Genomic DNA, 24597 nt, shown 5'->3' on the forward strand with positions numbered 1-24597 from the left:
CACCTAAATGTGGAAACAACCTAAATGCCCATCAACCCAGGAATGGATTAACAAGCTGTAGTATATATATACCATGGAATACTATTTCAGCCATTAAAAAAAAATGTAGACTTTACATCTTTTGTATTAATTTAGATGGAGGTTGAACACATTCTTCTTAGTAAAGTATCACAAGAACAGAGAAGCAGGAATCCAATGTACTCAATTCTAACATAAAGGCAGTGGATGATCTACTACGTGGTGGGAGGTAGAGGAATGAGGGAGCAAAGAGAGGGGAGAAGGGAGAGGAATGGGGAGGTCATGGGGTATGGCACACCTCTTGGAGCAGGACACAATTATAAGAGAGAATTTACCTAACAAATCCAATCAGGGTAACCTAATCCTATGTACCCTCAATGAATCTCAAACAATGAAAATAAAGAAATATGGGATTATGTAAAACCCCCAAACTTAAGAATCATAGAAATACCTGAGAAGAAGGAAAAGCAAAGAGCATGAAAAACCTATTTGAGCAAATAATAAAGGAAAACTTCACTGATCTTGCTGGAGATTTAGATATCCAGACACAAGAAGTTCAATGAAGTCCTAGAAGAGTCAATGAAAACAGGACATCACCTAGGCAGATATTCATCAATCTGCCCAGAGTCAAAGTGAAGGATTCAGTCCTACAAAGCTGGCTGGGCACGGTGGCTCACACCTGTGATCCTACCCTCTGGGAGGCCCAAACAGGTGGATTGCTTGACCTCAGGACTCAAGACCAGCTTGAACAAGAGTGAGACCTCGTCTCTACTAAAAATAGAAAGATTAGCCAGATTTTGTGGCAAACATCTGTAGTCCCAGCTACATGGGAGGCTGAAGCAGAAGGATTGCTTGAACCCAGGATTTTGAAGTTGCTGTGAGCTAGGTTGATGCCATGGTACTCTATCCTGGGCAACAGGGTAAGACTCTGTCTCAAAAAGGAAAAAAAAGAATTCTGCATCCTTAAAATCTAAGTTTCAAAAATGAAGAAGAAATAAAGTCTTTCTCCAACAAGCAATCACTAAGAAAATCTGTCACAACTAAACCTGCCATACAAGAAATGTTCAAAAGTACTCTAAACACCAAAAAGAAAAGTCAATACCTACTACTGTAAAAACACTCAAAAGTAAGACTCACAGCCCCTATGAAACAGTAACACAAGGGAAAGAACCAAGCAACTCATAAAACAGGATGACTGTAACACGTTCACTTATCAATACTAACATTTGAATGCAAATAGTCTAAATGCCCCACTTAAAAACTACAGATTGACAGAATGGATTAAAAAACATATCCCAAGTATCTGCTATCTCCAAGGAACCCACTTAACTCATAAAGAGTCACACAGACTCAAGGTAAAGGGGTAGAAAACAATATTCCACGCAAATGGAAAACTAAAAGTAAGCAGCAGTAGCAATTCTTAAATCAGACAAAATAGACTTTAAATCAACAACAGTAAAAAAAGACCAAGAGAGGCAGTGCCTACGGCTCAGTGAGTAGGGCACCAGCCCCATATACTGGAGGTGGTGGGTTCAAACCAGGCCCCAGCCAAAAACTGCAAAAAAAAAAAAAGACAAAGACAGTCATCATACAGAGTGTCCCAAAAGTTGCTCCTGAAGTGGCCATATGCAGGGACGATGAGAAATTGTGGCTTTATTTACAAAATATTCATTACAAAATTTTACAAAATATTTACAAAATGTTCTCTATGTGTTGACCACCTCTTGGCAAAATGTATAATAATAAAAGGATCAATTCAACAAGATAATAGAAATTCTAAATACACAGGGTGCCAAAAAAAAAGTATACATATTTTACAAAAGGGAAAAAACCATATTAAAATTATAATATTTGATATGTACCAATAACAAAAGATGAATACAAATCACATTTGATTTCTGCAATTATGGGAGGTGCTGCAAATGTCATACCACACATAGCTGCTGTAATTCAATAAAAGTAATACATAGATAACATCTCTTAAAATGTGAATACATTTTTTGGCACTCCTGTATATATGCGCCTAACAACAGGGCAGACAGATTCATAAAACAAACACTACTAGAGCTAAGAAATGCAATAAACAGCAATATAATAAAAATGGAAGACTTCAACACACTACTAACAGAACCAGACAGATCACTGAGGCAGAAACCAACAAAGACAAACTGGACTTTAAAAACAGGGCTTTAGAAAAAATGGACCTAAAAGACATTCACAGCACATACTACATCAAAATCGCAAAATAAACGTTCTTCTCATCAGCACATGGAACATTTCCAAGATAGACCATATGTTAGGCTATGATACAAGTCTCAGCAAATCTTTAAAAATTGAAATCATACCATGTATCTTCTCAGAGCACAGTAGAATAAAACTAAAATTCAATGCCATTTAAAACTCTCAAAACTATGCAAACACATGGGAATTAAACAACCAGCTACTGAACAAGGTCGGGTCAATGATTAAATCAGGATGAAAATTAAAACATTTGCTAGTTGAATAACAAAGGCAACACAAGCTAATAATATAGTAAAAGCAATGATAAGAGGAAGTTCATAACACTATATTCCTACATCAAAAAGACAGAAATATTACAAATTAACAACCTAATGTCACATCTCAGGAAATCAGAAAATGAGAACAAACCAAACCCAAAGCTAGCAGAATATAAGAAATAACAAGAGATCTTCCAGTGTTTTTCCTATGCTTTCTTTGAGGATTTTTATTGTTTCATGCCTTAAATTTAAGTCCTTTATCCATCTTGAATCAATTTTTGTGAGTGGGGAAAGGTGTGGGTCCAGTTTCAGTCTTTTACATGTAGACATCCAGTTCTCCCAACACCATTTATTGAATAGGAAGTCTTTCCCCCAAGGTACGTTCTTGTTTGGTTTATCAAAGATTAGGTGGTTGTAAGATGTTAGTTTCATTTCTTGGTGTTCAATTCGATTCCAAGTGTCTATGTCTCTGTTTTTGTGCCAGTACCATGCTGTCTTGAGCACTATGGCTTTGTAGTACAGACTAAAATCTGGTATGCTGATGCCCCCAGCTTTATTTTTGTTACTAAGAACTGCCTTAGCTATACGGGGTTTTTTCCGGTTCCATACAAAACGCAGAATCATTTTTTCCAAATCTTGAAAGTACGATATAGGTACTTTGATACGAATGGCATTGAATAGGTAGATTGCTTTGGGAAGTATAGACATTTTAACAATGTTGATTCTTCCCATCCATGAGCATGGTATGTTCTTCCATTTGTTAATATCCTCTGCTATTTCCTTTCTGAGGAATTCATAGTTTTCTTTATAGAGGTCCTTCACCTCCTTCGTTAGGTATATTCCAAGGTATTTCATTTTCTTTGAAACTATGGTGAAGGGAGTTGTGTCCTTAATTAGCTTCTCCTCTTGACTGTTATTGGTGTATACAAAGGCTACTGACTTGTGGACATTGATTTTATATCCTGAAACATTACTGTATTTTTTGATGACTTCTAGGAGTCTTGTGGTTGAGTCTTTGGGGTTCTCTAAGTATAAGATCATGTCATCAGCAAAGAGGGAGAGTTTGACCTCCTCTGCTCCCATTTGGATTCCCTTATTTCCTTGTCTTGCCTAAGTGTATTGGCTAGAACTTCCAGCACTATGTTGAATAGTAAAGGTGACAGAGGACAACCTTGTCTGGTTCCAGTTCTAAGAGGAAAAGCTTTCAGTTTAACTCCATTCAGTAAAATATTGGCTGTGGGTTTGTCATAGATAGCTTCAATCAGTTTTAGAAATGTGCCACCTATGCCTATACTCTTCAGTGTTCTAATTAGAAAAGGATGCTGGATTTTATCAAATGCTTTTTCTGCATCTATTGAGAGGATCATGTGATCTTTATTTTTGCCTCTGTTAATATGGTGGATAACGTTTATGGACTTGCGTATGTTAAACCAGCCTTGCATCCCTGGGATGAAGCCTACTTGATCATGATGAATGACTTTTTTGATGATAAGCTGTAATCTATTGGCTAGGATTTTGTTGAGAATTTTTCCATCTATATTCATGAGTGAGATTGGTCTGAAATTCTCCTTTTTCTTTGGGTCTTTTCCTGGTTTTGGTATCAGGGTGATGTTTGCTTCATAGAATGTGTTGGGGAAGATTCCTTCTTCCTCAATTTTTTGGAATAATTTCTGCAGTACAGGAATAAGCTATTGGCCTGGGGGAAGACCTCATGAAGAAGACTGCCATGGCAATTGCAACAACAACAAAAATAAACAAATGGGACTTCATTAAACTGAAAAGCTTCTGTACAGCTAAGGACACAATAACCAAAGCAAAGAGACAACCTACACAATGGGAAAGGATATTTGCATATTTTCAACCAGACAAAAGCTTGATAACCAGGATCTATAGAGAACTCAAAGTAATCCACATGAAAAAAGCCAACAATCCCTTATATCAATGGGCAAGAGACATGAATAGAACTTTCTCTAAAGACGACAGACGAATGGCTAACAAACACATGAAAAAATGTTCATCATCTCTATATATTAGAGAAATGCAAATCAAAACAACCCTGAGATATCATCTAACCCCAGTGAGAATGGCCCACATCTCAAAATCTCAAAACTGCAGATGCTGGCGTGGATGTGGAGAGAAGGGAATACTTTTACACTGCTGGTGGGACTGCAAACTAGTACAACCTTTCTGGAAGGAAGTATGGAGAAACCTCAAAGCACTCAAGCTAGACCTCCCATATGATCCTGCAATCCCATTACTGGGCATCTACCCAGAAGGAAAAAAATCCTTTTATCATAAGGACACTTGTACTAGACTGTTTATTGCAGCTCAATTTACCATTGCCAAAATGTGGAAAGAGCCTAAATGCCCACCAACCCAGGAATGGATTAACAAGCTGTGGTATATGTATACCATGGAATACTATTCAGCCATAAAAAAATGGAGACTTTACATCCTTTGTATTAACCTGGATGGAAGTGGAAGACATTATTCTTAGTAAAGCATCACAAAAATGGAGAAGCATGAATCCTATGTACTCAATCTTGATATGAGGACAATTAATGACAATTAAGGTTATGGGGGGGGGAGCAGAAAGAGGGATGGAGGGAGGAGGGTGGGGCCTTAGTGTGTGTCACACTTTATGGGGGCAAGACATGATTGCAAGAGGGACTTTACCTAACAATTGCAATCAGTGTAACTGGCTTATTGTACCCTCAATGAATCCCCAACAATAAAAAAAAAAAAAAGAAAAGAAATAACAAGAGATCAGAGCAGAACTGAATGAAATTAAAACTAAAAAAATGAAAAACAACAACACAAAGTGTCAACAAAATGAAAAGTTGGTTCTTTGAAAAGATACTGACAATCGACAGACCACCACCTAGATTAACCAAAAAGGAAGAGGATTCAAATAAGCTCAATCAGAAATGAAAAATAAGACATTACAACTAATACTAGCGAAATACAAAAGATCATCCAAAACCTCTATGAACACAAACTAGAAAATCTAGAGGAAATGGATGAATTCTCGGAAACACATAACCTTCAAAGCTTGAATGAGGAAGAAATAGAAATCCTGAGCAGACCAATAACGAGTTGCAAGACTGAATCAGTAATATAAAAAATCCCCCCACACACCAAAAAAATGCCCAGGACCAGATGGATTCACAGCCAAATTCTACCAAATCTACCAAGCAGAACTGATACCTACCCTACAAAAACTGTTTCATAACACTGAGGATAAGGGAATCCTCCCCTATTCATTCTGTAAAGCCAGTATCATCCTGATACCAAAGCCAGGAAAGGATATAACAGAAAGAGGAAACTACAGACCAAATTCCCTCATGAACACAGATGCAAAAGTTCTCCAAAAAATACTAGCAAACTGAATGCCATAGTACATTAAAACACTAATTCACCATGACCAAGTAGGTTTCATCCCAGTGATCCAAGAATGGTTCAACATACACAAATCAATAAATGTGATTCATAAACAAAAAACCACATTATCATCAAAATAGATGCAGAAAAAGTATGCAATAAAGTCCAGTACCCCTTATGGAAAAAACCCTTAACAAACTAAGCATAGAAGGAATATACCTCAAAATAATAAAAGCCATGTATGAGAAACCCACAGCCAATATCACACTGAATGGGATAAAATTGAAAGCATTCAGCCTAAGACTGGAACAAGACAAGGATGCCCACTTTCACCATTTCTACTCAACATAAATTGCAAGTCCTAGCCAAAGCAATCAGACAAGAGAAAGAAGTAAAAGGCATCCAAATTGGAAAAGTGGAAGTCAGGGGCGGCGCCTGTGGCTCAAGGAGTAGGGCACTGGACCCATATGCCGGAGGTGGTGGGTTCAAACCTACCCCTGGCCAAAAAAAAAAAAAAGAAAGAAAAGTGGAAGTCAAACTATCTCCGTGTGCTGACAATATGATTTTATACCCAGAAAATCCTAAAGACTTCTCCAAAAGACCCCTAGAATTGATATATGAATTCAGTAAAGTCTCTGGTTACGAAATCAACCTACACAAATCAGTAGCACTTCTTAACACTAATAACAACCAAGAATAAGTCTGAAGGCATTATGTTGTCCAACTTCAAATTATACAAGGCAACAGTAACCAAAATAGCATGATCCTGCTATAAAAGTAGATGTATAGTCCAATGGAACACAACAGAAAACTCAGAAGTAAAGCCAAATACCTGCAAGCAACTCATCTTTGAAGAGGGAAAGAACTTCCCATTCAATAAATGGTGCTGGGAAAACTGGATAGATTCACAGAGAAAAATACAACTGGATCCCTATGTCTCACCATATACAAAAATTAACTTAAGATGGATTAAAGACTTAAATGTAAGACATAAAAACCATAAACACTCTGGAAGAAAACCTAGGCAAAACTATCCTTGACACTGACCTAGGTAAAGAATTTATGACTGGGGCGGAGGCAAGATGGCTGACTGAAGCCAACTTTCCACAGAGGCTCCCGACCAGAAGGAGAGTTAAAGGACAGAAATTTAGCAAGTAACCTGGCAGATTAGAGCTGCGCCAAGAGAGAAGGTGGAAGAACGCACACCAACCCTGCAGAGGCGAGCTGCGACCCCAAGGATACAAACAAATCCATCGCCAAGTGGACGGGAGTATCCTCCCACATGAGAACGGCTCGGAGTACTCCATAAACAAATGAGCAGAGTTCAAAAGTCCTCCCATTATATCCCATGGGACAGACACTCTAAAAACTGGACCTACTTCCCCTACTAGGGTGCCAAGATGCTCTCCTGCCAGACATAAAACTGAATAAAACTATACATATTTTCTACCTGCAATTCTGGGCTCCCAGCACTCCCCCTCCACTCTCACTTTGAGGTCTGGAAGCCTATCCCCCAGGAGTCCAAATTCCTGGGTATTTTCTCGAGAGGTGTGGACAGGGCATGGACTGTTCCTGGTCAGTGCTGATTCTGTGGCATGGGAGTGAGGAGAGGATGGTCGGCTGAGAGGGAACCACACAGAACGGCGGTGCCCCGAGGCACAAAGCAGCAGCCATTTTTGGCAACAATAGGGCTCACCCCTGGATATTTCGGAGTCACACCCCCTGTCTCTCTGGGTAACCAGAGGAGGCCAGGCATCTTCTCTGGTGGCAGCCACTGGCAGAACGGATCTGGGACGGAAATGCAGGCCCCATGAGTAAAGGGTTTGCCTGAAGCGATACCGGCTTGGGCAGAGTGTGGGGACTAAAAAACGCAGGCTTCGAGCCAGCAGATTCCCAGGCTTGGGCAGAGTGTGGGGACTAAAAAAATGCAGGCACAGAGCCAGCAGATTCCCAGGGTGGGGCTGACCCAGAGGACGGCTTTACTGAGACTGGGACACACCCGGCCCTCAGGGGATCATTAGCCCAGACAAAGGAGGGCAGGCAGAGGTTGGAACTGACAGCTAACCGTGTGCCGCTGGAATACACCACCGAGAACACAGTAAGTAAAGCAAGCAGACAGCCCTCAGAACGGGAGAAGATATTTGCAGGTTATGTCTTCGACAAAGATTTAATAACTAGAATCCACAGAGAACTCAAACGTATTAGCAAGAAAAGAACAAGTGATCCCATCTCAGCCTGGGCAAGGGACTTGAAGAGAAACTTCTCTGAAGAAGACAGGTGCATGGCCTATAGACATATGAAAAAATGCTCATCATCCTTAATCATCAAAGAAATGCCAATCAAATCTACTTTGAGATATCATGTAACTCCAGTAAGATTAGCCCATATCACAAAATCCCAGAGATGTTGGTGTGAATGTGGAGAAAAGGGAACACTTCTACACTGCTAGTGGGAATGCAAATTAATATATTCCTTTTGGAAAGATGTTTGGAGAACACTTAGAGATCTAAAAATAGACCTACCTTTCAATCCTATAATTCCTCTACTAGGTATGTACCCAGAAGACCAAAAATCACATTTTAAAAAGATATTTGTACCAGAATGTTTATTGCAGCCCAATTCATAATTGCTAAGTCATGGAAAAAGCCCAAGTGCCCATCCATCCACAAATGGATTAATAAATTGTGGTATGTACACCATGGAATATTATGCAGCCTTAAAGAAAGATGGAGAGGAGGGAGATAAGATGGCGGACTGAAGCCAGCTTTCAACAGAGGCTCCCGTCCAGAAGGAGAGTTAAGGGACAGGAATTTAGTAAGTATCCTGGTGGACTTGAGCCTCACCAAGAGAGAAGGTTGAAGAACGCACATCAACACCGCTGAGGCAAGTTGTGATCACAAGGACGCAAACAAAAGGTACAAAATCCACCACCAAGCGGACGGGAGACCCCCTCCCGCATGAGACCGGCTCAAGAGCCCCACAATTAAACAAGCGGGCAGAAATTAAAGGCCTTCCCACTACACTCCACGGGAGAGACCTTCTAAAAACTGGACCTACCTCCCCTACTGGGGTGTCGTGGCGTTCTCCTGCCAGGCATAAAACTGAATAAAACTTGGGAATCCTCCCGGCGCTCCCCTCCCGCCCACTGAGGTCTGGAGGCCTATCCCCCAGGAGTTCGGATCCTTGGGTGATTACTCAAGGGGAGTGGACAGTCCCCAAGTTGCGACTGGTCAGCATTGACTCTGAGGCGCGCGAGTGAGGAGAGGGCACCGGGCTGAGGGGGAGTCACGCCTCGCGGCACTTCCCTGCGGTGCAGTGCAGCAACCCTCCCCGGGCAACATTACGGGGCACAAGACTGATTAAGACTCTAGCCTCCCCGCTGAGAGCTGAGAGCCCCTACTCTCACTCGGGGTCTGAGGGCCTATCCCCCAGGAGTTCGGATCCTTGGGTGATTTCTCGAGGGGAGTGCACAGTGCCTGAGCTGCGTCAGGTCAGCGCTGACTCTGGGACACGTGAGCGAGGAGAGGGCACTCTGCTGAGGGGAAATCAAGCCTTGGCGGCACTTCCCTGCGGTGCAGTGCAGGAGCCCTCCCCGGGCCGTAGTGTTGCGTGAACCTGAATGAAACTCTAGCTTCCCCCACCCACTCCCAATCGGGGTCTGGGGGCCCATCCCCCAAGAGTTCTGATTCTTGGGGGATCTCTTGAGGGGTGTGGACCCAGCACAAACTGTGGCCGCTCAGTGCTGACTCTGGGGCGCAGGACAGAGGAGAAAAGGGTCGCCTGAGTGCCCACACCAGAGCAGCAGTTCCCTGGAGGTAGATCAACAGCCATTTTTTCTTTAACGGCAGAACGCTCACTTCTGGATATTCTGAGGCCACACCCCCTGTCTCCCTGGGCAACCAGAGGAGGCCACCGGTGAGCGGGGGATTTCCTGACATGGCTCACAAACCCGGGAAGCTTCCAGGGCGGGGCCGACCCAGAGAGGTGTTCGGACGCAAATCTCCAGCAGCAAAGACGTTTGAACTCAAAACAGCCTGTCTTCTGTAGGCGACGACAGGAACAGAGACAGAACCCCGCAAAGTTGTCTGTTCTGCTCTGTTCTGTTAGCAGCATCCATCAGGGACAGGGCTAAGCCTGAGTGAACACCTCCTTCCCATCACCTGCATCAAACACTCAAAGATGTCAGGCCCCATCTCCTCCTGCTAGATAGCGGCAGTCTGCGGGGGCCTGGCAGACTTCCTTGCGATTCAGGAAGGTGCAAACCCCTGGAGTGTCTGTTCACTGCAGGCAACTGGGTTAGCCATCTGCAGAGATACCAGTGACTGGGTCCGACGGAGGGGCAAAGTGGGGAAGGAGACGTCAACCTTCCTAGACTGCTCTGTTTGCTGGGTGGCTCCTCCTGACTCCACGCTGCACTGGAGTGAGCCGTGTCAGAGGAGTCACCAGGCCCCTGTGATCCAGTTCCCAGAGACCTCTTGAACTCTCCCACCCGAGACAAGTGCCGATTGAGACAGTTGATTTGGACCTTTTGAACTGGGCTAATAGACTGAGGACTTTTCAGGCGGTGCCCTGGGTGTGCGATTGTAGGAAGGTTTGATTCTCCTTTTCCAACTGGGGCCAGAGGTGGGCAGGCGGGGTGACTTAATTGCTGATTTTTCCACACAGCTGAGACTTCAAGCCAGAGTAGAAGTTGCAATAGGATCAAACAGAAACCAGCTGAAAACAAGACAGAACCACTTTGCTCCACCACACCAGACAGGGCCCCAGTTTCTCAGGCCACAACACTGTACGGGCCCTCGATAAAACCCCAGGGGAATAACCAAAGGGAGTAAAATAACCATGGGGCGGAATCAGCAGAAAAACTCTGGTAACATGAATAACCAGAATAGATCAACCCCCCCAAGAAAAGATACGGCAGATGTGATTGAAGATCCCATTCATAAACAACTGGCTGAGATGTCAGAAATCGAATTCAGAATTTGGATTGGAGACAAGATTAATAAAATGGAATTAGGAATTCGAGGAGAAATTCAAAAATTGTCTCAAGAATTTAACGAATTTAAAGACAAAACCACCAAAGACTTAGACACACTGAAGCAAGAACTTACAGCCCTCAAAGATATGAAAAATACAGTAGAATCCCTCAGTAACAGAATGGAGCAAGCAGAAGAAAGGATTTCTGACATTGAAGATAAAGTCTTCGAACGCTCCCAATCTCTCAAAGAGGAAGAGAAATGGAGAGCAAAAATGGATCACTCACTCAGAGAACTCTCAGATAATTCGAAAAAAAGCAACATAAGAATTATAGGAATTTCTGAGAACGATGAAGTGGCCTCCAAGGGCACAGAGGCCCTTCTGCATGAAATTATGAAAGAAAATTTTCCAGACATGCCTAGAGAATCTGAAATTCAGATAGCAGACAGCTTCAGAACCCCAGCACGATTCAACCCCAATAAGTCATCCCCCAGACATATCATAATTAGCTTAACTAAAGTTAACATGAAAGAGAAGATTCTCAAAGCAGCCCGGCGAAAGAAAACTATAAGGTACAAAGGTAAGAATATTAGAATAACTGCAGATCTCTCTGCTGAAACTTTTCAAGCCAGAAGAGGCTGGTCATCAACTTTTAATCTCCTAAAGCAAAAAAACTTTCAACCCAGGATCTTATATCCAGCTAAATTGAGTTTCATCTATGATGGAGAAATTAAATACTTCAATGACATTCATATGTTGAAAAAATTTGCCATAAGTAAACCAGCTCTTCAGGATGTTCTCAGACCTATCCTCCACAATGACCAACCCAATCCTATACCACAAAAGTAAACTCACTCAGAAACTTCGGATCAAACTCCAACTTCCACACTGGCGAAAGGATTAAAAATGTCCACTGGACCTTTGAAAAACTCGATACCCAAAATTCCACCAGACTTATCAATACTCTCCATCAATGTGAATGGCTTAAACTGTCCTCTAAAGAGGCATAGGTTAGCTGACTGGATACAAAAACTCAAGCCAGATATTTGTTGCATACAAGAGTCACATCTCAACTTAAAAGACAAATACAGACTCAGGGTGAAAGGATGGTCATCCATATTTCAGGCAAATGGTAATCAGAAAAAAGCAGGTGTTGCAATTTTATTTGCAGATACAGTAGGCTTTAAACCATCAAAAGTAAGGAAGGACAAGAATGGTCACTTCATATTTGTTAAGGATAATACTCAATATGATGAGATCTCAATTATTAATATCTATGCACCCAACCAGAATGCACCTTAATTTATAAGAGAAACTCTAACAGACATGAGTAACTTGATTTCCTCCAGCTCCATAATCGTCGGAGATTTCAACACTCCCTTGGCAGTGTTGGATCGATCCTCCAGAAAGAAGCTGAGCAAAGAAATCTTAGATTTAAACCTAACCATCCAATATTTAGATTTAGCAGACATCTACAGAACATTTCATCCCAACAAAACTGAATACACATACTTCTCATCAGCCCACGGAACTTACTCCAAAATTGACCACATTTTAGGTCACAAGTCTAAACTCAGTAAATTTAAAGGAATAGAAATTATTCCATGCATCTTCTCAGACCATCATGGAATAAAACTTGAATTGAGTAACAACAGGAATCTGCATACCCATACAAAAACATGGAAGTTAAATAACCTTATGCTGAATGATAGCTGGGTCAGAGATGAGATTACAGCTAAGAAAGAAATCGCCAATTTTTTGGAACAAAACGACAATGAAGACACAAACTATCAGAACCTCTGGGACACTGCAAAGGCAGTTCTAAGAGGGAAATTTATAGCACTGCAAGCCTTCCTCAAGAGAACGGAAAGAGAGGAAGTTAACAACTTAATGGGACATCTCACGCAACTGGAAAAGGAAGAACATTCCAACCCCAAACCCAGTAGAAGAAAAGAAATAACCAAAATTAGAGCAGAATTAAATGAAATTGAAAACAAAAGAATAATACAACAGATCAATAAATCAAAAAGCTGGTTTTTTGAAAAGGTCAATAAAATAGATAAACCTCTGGCCAACCTAATCAGGAAAAAAAGAGTAAAATCTCTAATATCATCAATCAGAAACAACAAAGACATAATAACCACAGACTCATCAGAAATCCAAAAAATCCTTAGTGAATATTACAAGAAACTTTATTCTCAGAAATATGAAAATCTGAAGGAAATAGACCAATACTTGGAAGCACGCCACCTTCCAAGACTTAACCAGAATCAAGTGGAAATATTGAACAGACCCATATCAAGTTCAGAAATAGCATCAACTATACAAAACCTCCCTAAAAAGAAAAGCCCGGGACCAGATGGTTTCACGTCAGAATTCTACCAAACCTTTAAAGAGGAATTAGTACCTATGTTATTCAACCTGTTCCAAAATGTAGAAAAAGAAGGAAGACTACCCAACACGTTCTATGAAGCAAACATCACCCTGATCCCCAAACCAGGAAAAGACCCAACAAGAAAAGAAAATTATAGACCAATATCACTAATGAATATAGATGCAAAAATATTCAACAAGATCCTAACAAACACAACACATCAAACAAATTATACATCATGACCAAGTTGGTTTTATCCCAGGGTCTCAAGGCTGGTTCAATATACGTAAATCTATAAATGTAATTCAGCACATAAACAAATTAAAAAACAAAGACCATATGATTCTCTCAATTGATGCAGAAAAAGCTTTTGATAATATCCAGCATCCCTTCATGATCAGAACACTCAAGAAAATTGGTCTAGAAGGGACTTTCCTTAAACTGATAGAGGCTATCTACAGCAAACCCACAGCCAATATCATATTGAATGGAGTTAAATTGGAATCATTTCCACTCAGATCAGGAACCAGACAAGGCTGCCCATTGTCTGCATTGCTTTTCAACATTGTAATGGAAGTTTTAGCCACCGCAATTAGGGAAGAAAAGGCGATCAAAGGTATCCATATAGGGTCAGAAGAGATCAAACTCTCGCTCTTCGCAGATGATATGATTGTGTATCTGGAAAACACTAGGGACTCTACTACAAAACTCCTAGAAGTGATCAAGGAATACAGCAGCGTCTCAGGTTACAAAATCAACATTCATAAATAGGTAGCCTTTATATACACCAACAACAGTCAAATTGAAAAAGCAGTTAAGGACTCTATCCCATTCACAGTAGTGCCAAAGAAGATGAAATATTTGGGAATTTACCTAACAAAAGACGTGAAAGATCTCTATAAAGAGAACTATGAAACTCTAAGAAAAGAAATAGCTGAAAATGTTAACAAATGGAAAAACATACCATGCTCATGGCTGGGAAGAATCAACATTATCAAAATGTCCATACTACCCAAAGCAATATATAATTTCAACGCACTCCCTATTAAAGCTCCACTGTCATATTTTAAAGATCTTGAAAAAACATTACTTCGTTTTATATGGAATCAGAAAAAACCTCGAATAGCCAAGACATTACTCAGAAATAAAAACAAAACAGGAGGAATCACACTACCAGACCTCAGACTTTACTACAAATCGATAGTCATCAAAACAGCATGGTATTGGCACAAAAACAGAGAAGTAGATATCTGGAACAGAATAGAGAACCAAGAGATGAATCCAGCTACTTACCGCTATTTGATTTTTGACAAGCCAATTAAAAACATTCAGTGGGGAAAAGATTCCCTATTTAACAAATGGTGCTGGGTGAACTGGCTGGCAACCTGCAGAAGACTGAAATTGGACCCACACCTTTCACCATTAACGAAGATAGACTCTCATTGGATCGAAGATTTAAACTTAAGACATGAAACTATAAAAATACTAGTGGAGAATGCAGGGAAAACCCTTGAAGAAATTGGTCTGGGTGAGTATTTCATGAGGAGAACCCCCCGGGCAATTGAAGCAGCCTCAAAAATACACTACTGGGACTTGATCAAACTAAAAAGCTTCTGCACAGCTAAGAACACAGTAAGCAGAGCAAGCAGACAGCCCTCAGAATGGGAGAAGATATTTGCAGGGTATATCTCTGACAAAGGTTTAATAACCAGAATCCACAGAGAACTCAAACGCATCAGCAAGAAAAAAACAAGGGATCCCATCGCAGGCTGGGCAAGGGATTTGAAGAGAAACTTCTCTGAAGAAGACAGGCGCACGGCCTTCAGACATATGAAAAAATCATCTTTAATCATCAGAGAAATGCAAATCAAAACTACTTTGAGATATCATCTAACTCCAATGAGACTAGCCTATATCACAAAATCTCAAGACCAGAGATGTTGGCGTGGATGCGGAGAAAAGGGAACACTTCTGCACTGCTGGTGGGAATGCAAATTAATACATTCCTTTTGGAAAGATATATGGAGAACACTCAGAGATCTAAAAATAGATCTGCCATTCAATCCTGTAATTCCTCTGCTGGGCATATACCCAGAAGACCAAAAATCACAACATAACAAAGATATTTGTACCAGAATGTTTATTGCAGCCCAATTCATAATAGCTAAGTCATGGAAAAAGCCCAAGTGCCCATCGATCCACGAATGGATTAATAAATTGTGGTATATGTATACCATGGAATACTATGCAGCCTTAAAGAAAGATGGAGACTTTACCTCTTTCATGTTTACATGGATGGAGCTGGAACATATTCTTCTTAGTAAAGTATCTCAAGAATGGAAGAAAAAGTATCCAATATACTCAGCCCTACTATGAAACTAATTTATGGCCTTTTGTATGAAAGCTATAACCCAGTTACAACCTAAGAATACGGGGAAGGCGGGGAAGAGGAAGAAGGAGGGGAGTGAATGGGAGGGAGGAGGATGAGCGGAGGGAGGCTGATTGGTGGGATCACACCTACGGTGCATCTTACAAGGGTATATGTGAAACTTACTAAATGTAGAATATAAATATCTTATAACTAGGGCAGCGCCTGTGGCTCAAGGAGTAGGGCGCCAGTCCCATATGCCGGAGGCGGCGGGTTCAAACCCAGCCCCGGCCAAAAATCACAAAAAAAAAAAAAAAGTCTTATAACTAAGAAAATGCCAGGAAGGCTATGTTAACCAGTGTGATGAAAATATGTCAAATGGTATATAAAACCAGTGTATGGTGCCCCATGATTGTATTAATGTACACAGCTATGATTTAATAATAAAAAAAAGAATTTATGACTAAGACCTCAAAAGCAAATACAACATCAACAAAAATAAATAAATGGGGCTTAAACTAAACACCTTCTGCACAGCAAAAGATATAATCAACATTGTAAACAGGAAACTTAGAGAATGGAAGAAAATATTCACCATCTATACATCCGATAAAGACCTAATATCCAGAATCTATAAGGAACTCAAAAAATCACCAAGAAAAAAACAAATAACACCATTAAAATGTGGGCAGAAAACATGAACATGTTTTTCAAAAGAAGAGAAGCAAATGACTAACAAACGTATGAAAAAAATGTTCAACATCACTAATCATTAGGGAAATGCAAATTAAAACTACAATGAGTTACTATCTAAACCTTGTCAGAATGACCATTATTAAAAAGTAAAAAAATAACAGATGCTGGCACAGATACAGTGAAAAGGGAATGCTTATACTCTGTTGGTGGGAACGTAAATTAGTACAACCTCTATGGAAAACAATATGCAGATTTCTCAAAGAACTGAAAGTGCACCTACCATTCAATCCAGCAACTCCACTATTGAGGATCTATCCATAGGAAAAGAAATAATTTTATAAAAAAGACACGCCTAGAAAAAGTATCCAATGTACTCAGCCCTACTATGAAACTAATTTAGGGTTTTCACATGAAAGCTATAACCCAGTTACAACCTAAGAATAGGGGGAAGGGGGAAAGGGAGGGGAGGGAGGGGGAGGTAGAGTAGAGGGAAGGGGATTGGTGGGATTACACCAGGGGTGCATCTTACAAGGGTATATGTGAAACTTGGTAAATGGTCTGTAAAGCTAGTGAATGATGCCCCATGATCATATCAATGTACACAGCTATGATTTAATAAAAAAAAAAACTTACCTACAAATGCACATACAAAAACACATATACACATGTACACATACACACTTATAAGGGAAAATCAGGTCAAAACTTCAAGTTTGAGCTGAACTTGTGCTGTTCCAACTTGATCTCACAAAGATCAATTTGAAAACATGTATTCTTAAGGCACATTCTTTCCATATTCAATGTTTATCTTAAAATTCAAGATGATTTTGTTATCTAATTACAGTTTGGAATTACATGGGATCTTAGATTATCTGTCAAATGTTTTGTTCTGAAAAAAATTTCAACAAGGAATAATTAAATGTGGCTTAAGAATTATTTTGTACAGAATAGTTCTTTAAAAAATATGTAAGTATCCATGCATAATTACTATATTATATAACATGTTATTAAGACTGTAATAAAATTAGGTAGAAAAATTAAAAAAAAAAAAAGACACACCTACACCTGTATTTTTTTCACAGCACAATTCACAACTACAAAGATACTGAATCAACCTAACTGCCCACCAACTGAACACTGGATAAAGAAAATGTCACTGCGTATTGCAGCTCAGTTTACAATCACCAAAAGGTGGAAACAACCTAAATGTCCACCAACCCCAGAATGGATTAACAAACTGTGGTATTCCAATAGTATACCATGGAATACTATTCAGCCGTTAAAAATGATAGCGACTTTACATCTTTTGTATTAACCTGGATTGAGTTGGAACACATTCTTCTTAGTAAAGCATCACAAGAATGGAGAAGCAAGAATCCAATGTTCTCAATTCTAACATAAAGGCAGTAAATGATCTAATACAAGGTAAGGGGGTAGGGGAATGAGGGTAGTGGGGAGAAGGATGGAGGGAAATGGGGGTCACGGAGTATGGCACACTTCTTGGGCGCAGAACACAATTATGGAGGAACTTTACCTTAAGAAAAAAAAAGAAAGAAAATGTCATATATATGTATTAATATACATGATGGAGTACCACTCAGCCATCAAAAAGAATGAAATAATGTCTTTTACAGCAACTTAGATGAAACTGCAGGCCATTATTCTAAGTAAAATAACCAGGAACAAAGAACCAAACACCAAATATTCTCACAAGTAGGAGCTAAACAATGGGTATGTATGGTCATAGTGAGTTAATGCAAACTTTTTGGTACCAGGGACTGGTTTCATGGAAAACAATTTTTCTACAGCAGGGCTGGTGGGAGTACAAGATGGTTTCAGGATGATTCAAGCACATTACATTTACCTCAGATCATCAGGCATTAGATTCTCATAAGGAGCACATAACCTAGATCCCTCACATGCAATACTGACAGTAGGGTTCAGCTCATTTGAGAATCTACTGCCACCTCTGATCTGATAGGAGGAGCTCAGGCAGTGATGCCAGCAGTGAGAAGCAGCTATAAATACAGATGAAGCTTCACTCACCCTGCCTGCTGTTCCACCTCCTGCTGGGCAGCCCGGTTCCCAATAGGCCATGGACCAGCACCAGTCCACAGCTCAGGGACTAGGGACCACAGACTTAACGGACAATGGAGACTCAAAATGGGTCTCCAGTTATGAGGGGGCTCTGAGATGAAAAATTACCCACTGGATACAATGGTAATTGTACACTATTCAGGTGACAGGCATATTAAAGCCTAAACTTCTCCACAATGCAATTCAGCCACAGTAACAAAAAACCACTTGTATACCTCCTATATCTATTTAAATAAAATAAAGGAAAAAAAAAACAGAGAACAACATGTATTGGTGAACATCTGAGAAAATTGGAACCCTGACTCAAAATATAAAATGGTACGGCCTCTATGGAAAATGGTATGAGACGTCCGCAAAAAATTACACAGAATCATCACATGATCCAGCAATTCCACTCCTAGGTATACACACAAAAAAAAAAATCAAAAGGAAGTACTCTAACATATATTTGTACACCCCGGTCATAGCAGCATTAGTTACAATAGCCAAAAGGTAGAAGCAACCCAAGTATTCTTTGAGAGATTAATAGTCAAGCACAATATGGTATACACCAAGACTATTCAGCCTTAAGGGAAGAAATTCTGACACATACTACAACATGATGAACCTTGAAGGCATTATCCTAAATGAAATAAACCAGACACAAAAGGACCAATATTGTATGTATGATTCAACTGGTATGAGGAACCTGGAAAAATCAGATTCAAAGGGACAGAACCAGCAGCTGGAGGAAGTGGGGAATGGTGAGTTAGTGTTTAATGGGCATAGAGTTTCTGTTTGAGATGATGAAAATGTTTTGGAGATGGATAGTGGTGATGGTTGTATAACATGTAAATGTACCTAATGCCAATGAAGTGTACATTTTAAAATGGTAAGTTGTATGTTATGTATATTATGTATAGAATGTATAGTAAAAGAGCTAAACAAAAATTATAGCATTATATGGCAAAATCAAAAAGTTGAATAATTTTAAAAATTGGCAACAAGTCCCACAGAAAAAGCAAGTACTTATATTTACTCTAAATAGGAATAATTTGAGAAAGAAATGCCTACTGGAAACCTACTGAGCTTGGTCCCTGTCTGCACAGGTTCTGAAGAAGATGGAAGACACTCAACCACAGGGCTTCTAGGTTAAGGAAAACAGGGGTGAGGAGGAAAAGAACTATGGAACTCTTATATTAGTACCAAAACTGAGCTGTTTCCAAGGTACAGACAAAAGTAATAAAGCTCTGCAGTTCTATGACATGGGTCCCTTTCTCAATCTAAATTACAGAACATCTAATTAATTAAAAACAAAACCAAAAATAAACCAATGAAACAACACAGAGTTCAAAATTAAACCCCACATATATACAATTACCTAATTTGTGACAATGGTCATAAATGGTGCTGAAGCAACTGGACTTTCATGTGGGAAAAAAATATGACAGCTACTTCATACCATCCATTAAAAAATAAGCTCCAGAGGCATAACAGTACAAAAGAACATTATAATCTTGGAGTAACCAAAAGTTTCCTAATCAGCACACACAAAGTACTCATGATAAGAGATATTTTTTATAAATTGAACCATATTAAAATAATTTCTGTTTATCAGAAGATATCACTAGGAAAGTGAAAGGCACCCACAGATTACGGAAAAAATAGTTGCAATACATATACCTGACAAAGATATGTACTCAGAATACATGAAGATCTTACAAATCAATATTAAAAAGACAAACTTTATTTTAAAATGGGGGGAAAAAAATCTAACACTTCACAAAAGATTTCCAAATGACCAATAAACATAGATGCAGAAATTCACATCATCAGGCAAATGCAAATTAAAATCCTCAGTACAATAAATACTACAACATATTTGCTAGAATGGCTGAACTGAAAAAAAGATAGAAAACACCAAGTGTTGATAAAGATGGGACGCAATCGCAATTGATATTCTCAGTACTAGAGAGAGTATAAATTGGTACAACCACTTTGGAAAACTGTTTAAAAGTAACTAAAGATGAACAAATGGGCAGCGCCAGTAGCTCAGTGGGTAGGGCGCAAGCCACATACACCCAGGCTGGCAGGTTCGAACCCACCTGGGGCCAGCTAAACGACAACTGCAACAAAAACTAGCCGGGCATTGTAGCAGGTACCTGTATTCCCAGCTACTTGGGAGGCTGAGGCAAGAGAATTGCTTAAACCCAAGAGTTTGAGGTTGCTGTGAGCTGTGACACCAGGACACTCTACCAAGGGCAACATAGTGAGACTCTGTCTCTAAATACATACATAAATAAGAACAAATGCGCACCTTCTAACCTAGCAACTGCATTTCTAGATGTACATCCAATAAAAATGTACTTACAGGTTCACCAAAAGACATGTACAAAAATACTCATAGCCAAAACCTAGAAACTACTGAAGTGCCCATCAATAGTAAAATGTTGAAAAATAAATTTTGCTATAGTCGTCACACACTATAGCACTGAGAATTACAGTATAGCCATACATAATATACAGAGATTTCACAAACATCATGGAGCATAAGAAACTAGACACAAAGAGTGCATACTTAAGATTCAATTTACAGAAAGTTCAAAATGAAGCAAAAATCCATCTATGTTGTTAGAGAAGCAGTGGTTACCCTCGGTGGAGCAGAGAGTATCTGGAAGGAGGAAAGGAATGGGCCTCTGGGATTCCAGCAGAATCTGGATTCAGGAGTACACAGGTGTGTTTATTACGAAATGCTTTTAAGAGTACACACGATTATATGCCCTTCTGTGTGTATTACCTTCAATTAAAAAAATTAAAGTTAGGGCGGCGCCTGTGGCTCAAAGGAATAGGGCGCCGGCCCCATATACTGGAGGTGAAGGGTTCAAACCCAGCCCCGGTCAAAAACTGCAAAAAAAAAAAAAAATTAATTAATTAAAATTAAATATGCTATACCAAATTCTACTAGCTCAGATTTTACATTTCCTCTTTATTCCAAGGTATGACTTGGCAAAATGATTCTCAATTTTTTTTTTTTTGTAGAGACAGAGTCTCACTTTATGGCCCTCGATAGAGTGCCATGGCCTCACACAGCTCACAGCAACCTCCAATTCCTGGGCTTAAGGCGATTCTCTTGCCTCAGCCTCCCGAGTAGCTGGGACTACAGGCGCCTGCCACAACGCCCGGCTATTTTTTTTTTTTTTTGGTTGCAGTTTGGCCAGGGCTGGGTTTGAACCCGCCACCCTCGGTATATGGGGCCGGCGCCTTACTGACTGAACCACAGGCGCCGCCCATGATTCTCAATTTTCAAGATCAATAACTACACAAATTAGACAATTCGTAATTTTCTCCCCTCGAACTGAGAGTGTGAATAAATCTTGAGAAACTGTTACAAAAAGGGAGGGGTAGATACAAAAACGTAAAATTGATCTATTTTACATAGCTGTTAAAACACAATAAACAAACACAATTATAATGTATTCTAGAGCATCTGAAAAGGTAAAAATATCAAAGTAGACTTTCCAAGGTCAAGTCCTTCCTGATCCCTGTCAACAGCACAGATGAAACTCGGGCCAAAAACGAAGACTTCCACAAGAAGTTGCTTCTAAAGCAGAATGGGCTTTTGCTCAGGTCCTCACTGCCATAAAAAGCCAGTCTTCCCGCCCCAAGTAGGAAGGTTCCGAACTCAACGTGGGGACTAGAGGGGGAGATGAAAGGGGGAGGGCCGAGGGTGCTGACACGCACAAGGTAACCAGCTGGGCTCCAAACACCCGCCTCTCCGGCGGGGACACCGGGGAGGCTGGCAGGTTCAGCGTGGAGCCCGAGCTCGTTCCTTTCCTAGCCTCACACGGGCCGCACCGGCACCACCTGCGCGTGCACCTGCCCACCCGGGCAGGCCCTGGAGCGTGGGTGCACGCACCGGCCGGAGCCGTCGTCCACGACCCGAAGGTGAAAGAGCCAAGCGAGAAAGCCGGGAGCGGTCAGGGAGTGCCAGGGAAGAGCAGGTGGCACGACGAGGCGACACCTGGCGCCGGCTAAAGCTCAGACCGCGGCCCCCAGGGGGACTTGGGGGGGCTCCAGACGGGAGGAGCCGGCGCAGGTGACCTGGGCGCGAGGTGGCAATGGGGAGGCAGCCATAGGGGCTTAGGAGGTAGAGGAGGTCAAGAACCGGGAGGAGAGGGACCAGGAGGGGGCTGGGCTCGGGAGCAGAGAGGGATCCCGGGGCGAAGAAGGCGGGACGGGATGGAGCTGGGGAGGAGGCCCCGGTAGCGGGACGGAGAGTGGAGGTCCCGGGGTCGGGGAGGGGCGCCAGGGCAGGGGCGGAAGGACTTGGGGCCCGGGCGCAGGCTGTCACCGGCGGCTCCGGTCCTCACGCACCGTGGACTCCCGCACTTGGCTGTGGAAGTGCTGCTCCCGCGCCGACACTTCGTCCTGCCCTTCCATCCTCCTTCATGCCCGCCGCCGCGCCGCCCTCGTCCGCGCGCTCCGCCGCACCATCGCCCGCCGGCCGCAGAGGATCGGACGGCCGCGCCGGGGATCGAGGCCGGAGCAGGCCGGAGAGCTGCGTTGGTGTAGAGACCACCACGCCGCCGCCAGCCGCCGCCAGCCGCCGCTTCAGCCGCCTCAGCCGCCTCAGGCGAAGCAACTCTGGCTGTGAGAGGGTGGGCACCGCGCAACCGGGGGCGGGGCCTTGGTGGGCGGGACCTAACGTCAGCTACACGGCGCCGGTGCGTCAAAGAAGCGCGCCAGCGATCTGCTAGGCTGTAGGCCTCCCCGCTGGGAGGCGTTCGGTGGGCGGGCCCTGGCGGCTGTGGGGAAACAACTCAAGGCCACGCCCCCGAGCAGGGCTGGGCGGTGGAGCCAACTGGCCCCGCGGCTGCGGTGAGGGCGCCGGGACAGCTGCCCGGCCCCCACCCGAGCCGACCTGGCTACCGCCTGGTGCCCCTCCCCAGTGTTCGGCCTCCCAGGCCCGCGGAGCGCGGTGGTCTGCCCGCCGGCTTTGGGCAGAGATGCGGTCAATAAGGGTCTTCGGCGCCAGCGCCTGGAACATCCGGATGACCGCGCGCGCCGGGAGTTTGTGGGTCTGGAGTCGGCTTTATGGCCCCTCTGTGGATTCTAAGCTGCATGTTCGCTGGGGCACCGCCACATAGGCCAAGTAATACATATTCATTCCTCTTTATCTTTGTTTTTGTTATAAAATTTCAATTTAAGATAATATTTATAATTTTGGATCTATATGGCTGTGTGGTTTTGTTTTGGGTATTTTTGGGTTTTTTTTTACATTTCTGAGAATTCCTAGGAAGTGTGAAAATCTGCGAATTGCTTTCAAATGTCACTTAGATTTCTATAAATCTAAGTTTAACAGTTAATGAAGTTATAATGTTCTTCAAAGACATTTATTTATTAATTAGATTTTGCAATTTCTTTTTACAGTTTTTTTCCCCCTTGGGACATTATTCTTTATATAATTTGTTCCAGACTGAGTTATGTTTCTTTTTACAGTTTTGAGTTAAATATTATCACAACTCAAGGTTTTTGTATGGTCCTTGGAGAAGTTGTCGGACCCCCGCACCCTCACTGTGTCACTGATCTGTTATACCAGAAAATGGGGGACGGGGGGGGGGGTAAGGGGGGAGGTCCTGGAGGCCCGGTCTGAGCATGCGCTTTCCGACACGCTGATGATAAACCCGGAACAAGTTCCTACTTGTTAAATTCAGTGTTAGCCTTTATTTTTTAAGATATCTCAGACCCCCAAAGGACCAGCCACAAAGGAGTGGCGAGGTCTGTTTTTTCTGGGCCCCCACATTCTGAGAGTCAATTAAATACCTATCTTAACTTATCTGACCTGGATAATTTGTAGGTTAATCTCCAAATCAGAGGGCGAGCGGATCCGTTTTTTAAGGTTTTGGGTGTTTAGAGCCTGGATTCCAAAAATGTGTGCTGTGTTTCTGATTTTTCTAACCCTATACTCCAACCAGTAGACCTTTTGATTTTCTTTCATGCAGTCATCTTAAGAGGTCCACCCACTATTTATCTTAGTTGTTTCCGTGTCTTGGTGTTTGAAACTCTTAACCCAGAGCAGTAGACTTCAGAAATAGTCAGGGAGTCAACCCTCGGCCACACATACCCCTCTGCCATCTGGTTTTCTCCTTCCTCCTATCAGAAAGTGGAGTCCATTTTCCACATCTTTAATCTGGGCCTACCAGGGTAATCTG

At 41.8% G+C, this 24597-nt stretch overlaps 1 protein-coding gene across 1 annotated transcript in view; it reads right to left on the bottom strand.

Annotated features, from left to right (window-relative positions):
• Nucleotides 1-23054, bottom strand: part of LMBR1 (limb development membrane protein 1) — a 241507-nt gene extending 218453 nt beyond the window's left edge. Inside the window, exon 1 of the mRNA XM_053609599.1 lies at nt 22760-23054. Coding sequence (XP_053465574.1) covers nt 22760-22825 — 66 coding nt within the window. The 5' untranslated portion in view covers nt 22826-23054. The remainder of the gene's footprint in view (nt 1-22759) is intronic.
• Nucleotides 23055-24597: the final 1543 nt, after the last annotated feature.

The sequence above is a fragment of the Nycticebus coucang genome, chromosome 11 (assembly GCF_027406575.1).
Source record: "Nycticebus coucang isolate mNycCou1 chromosome 11, mNycCou1.pri, whole genome shotgun sequence".
Classification (NCBI taxonomy): Eukaryota; Metazoa; Chordata; class Mammalia; order Primates; family Lorisidae; genus Nycticebus; species Nycticebus coucang.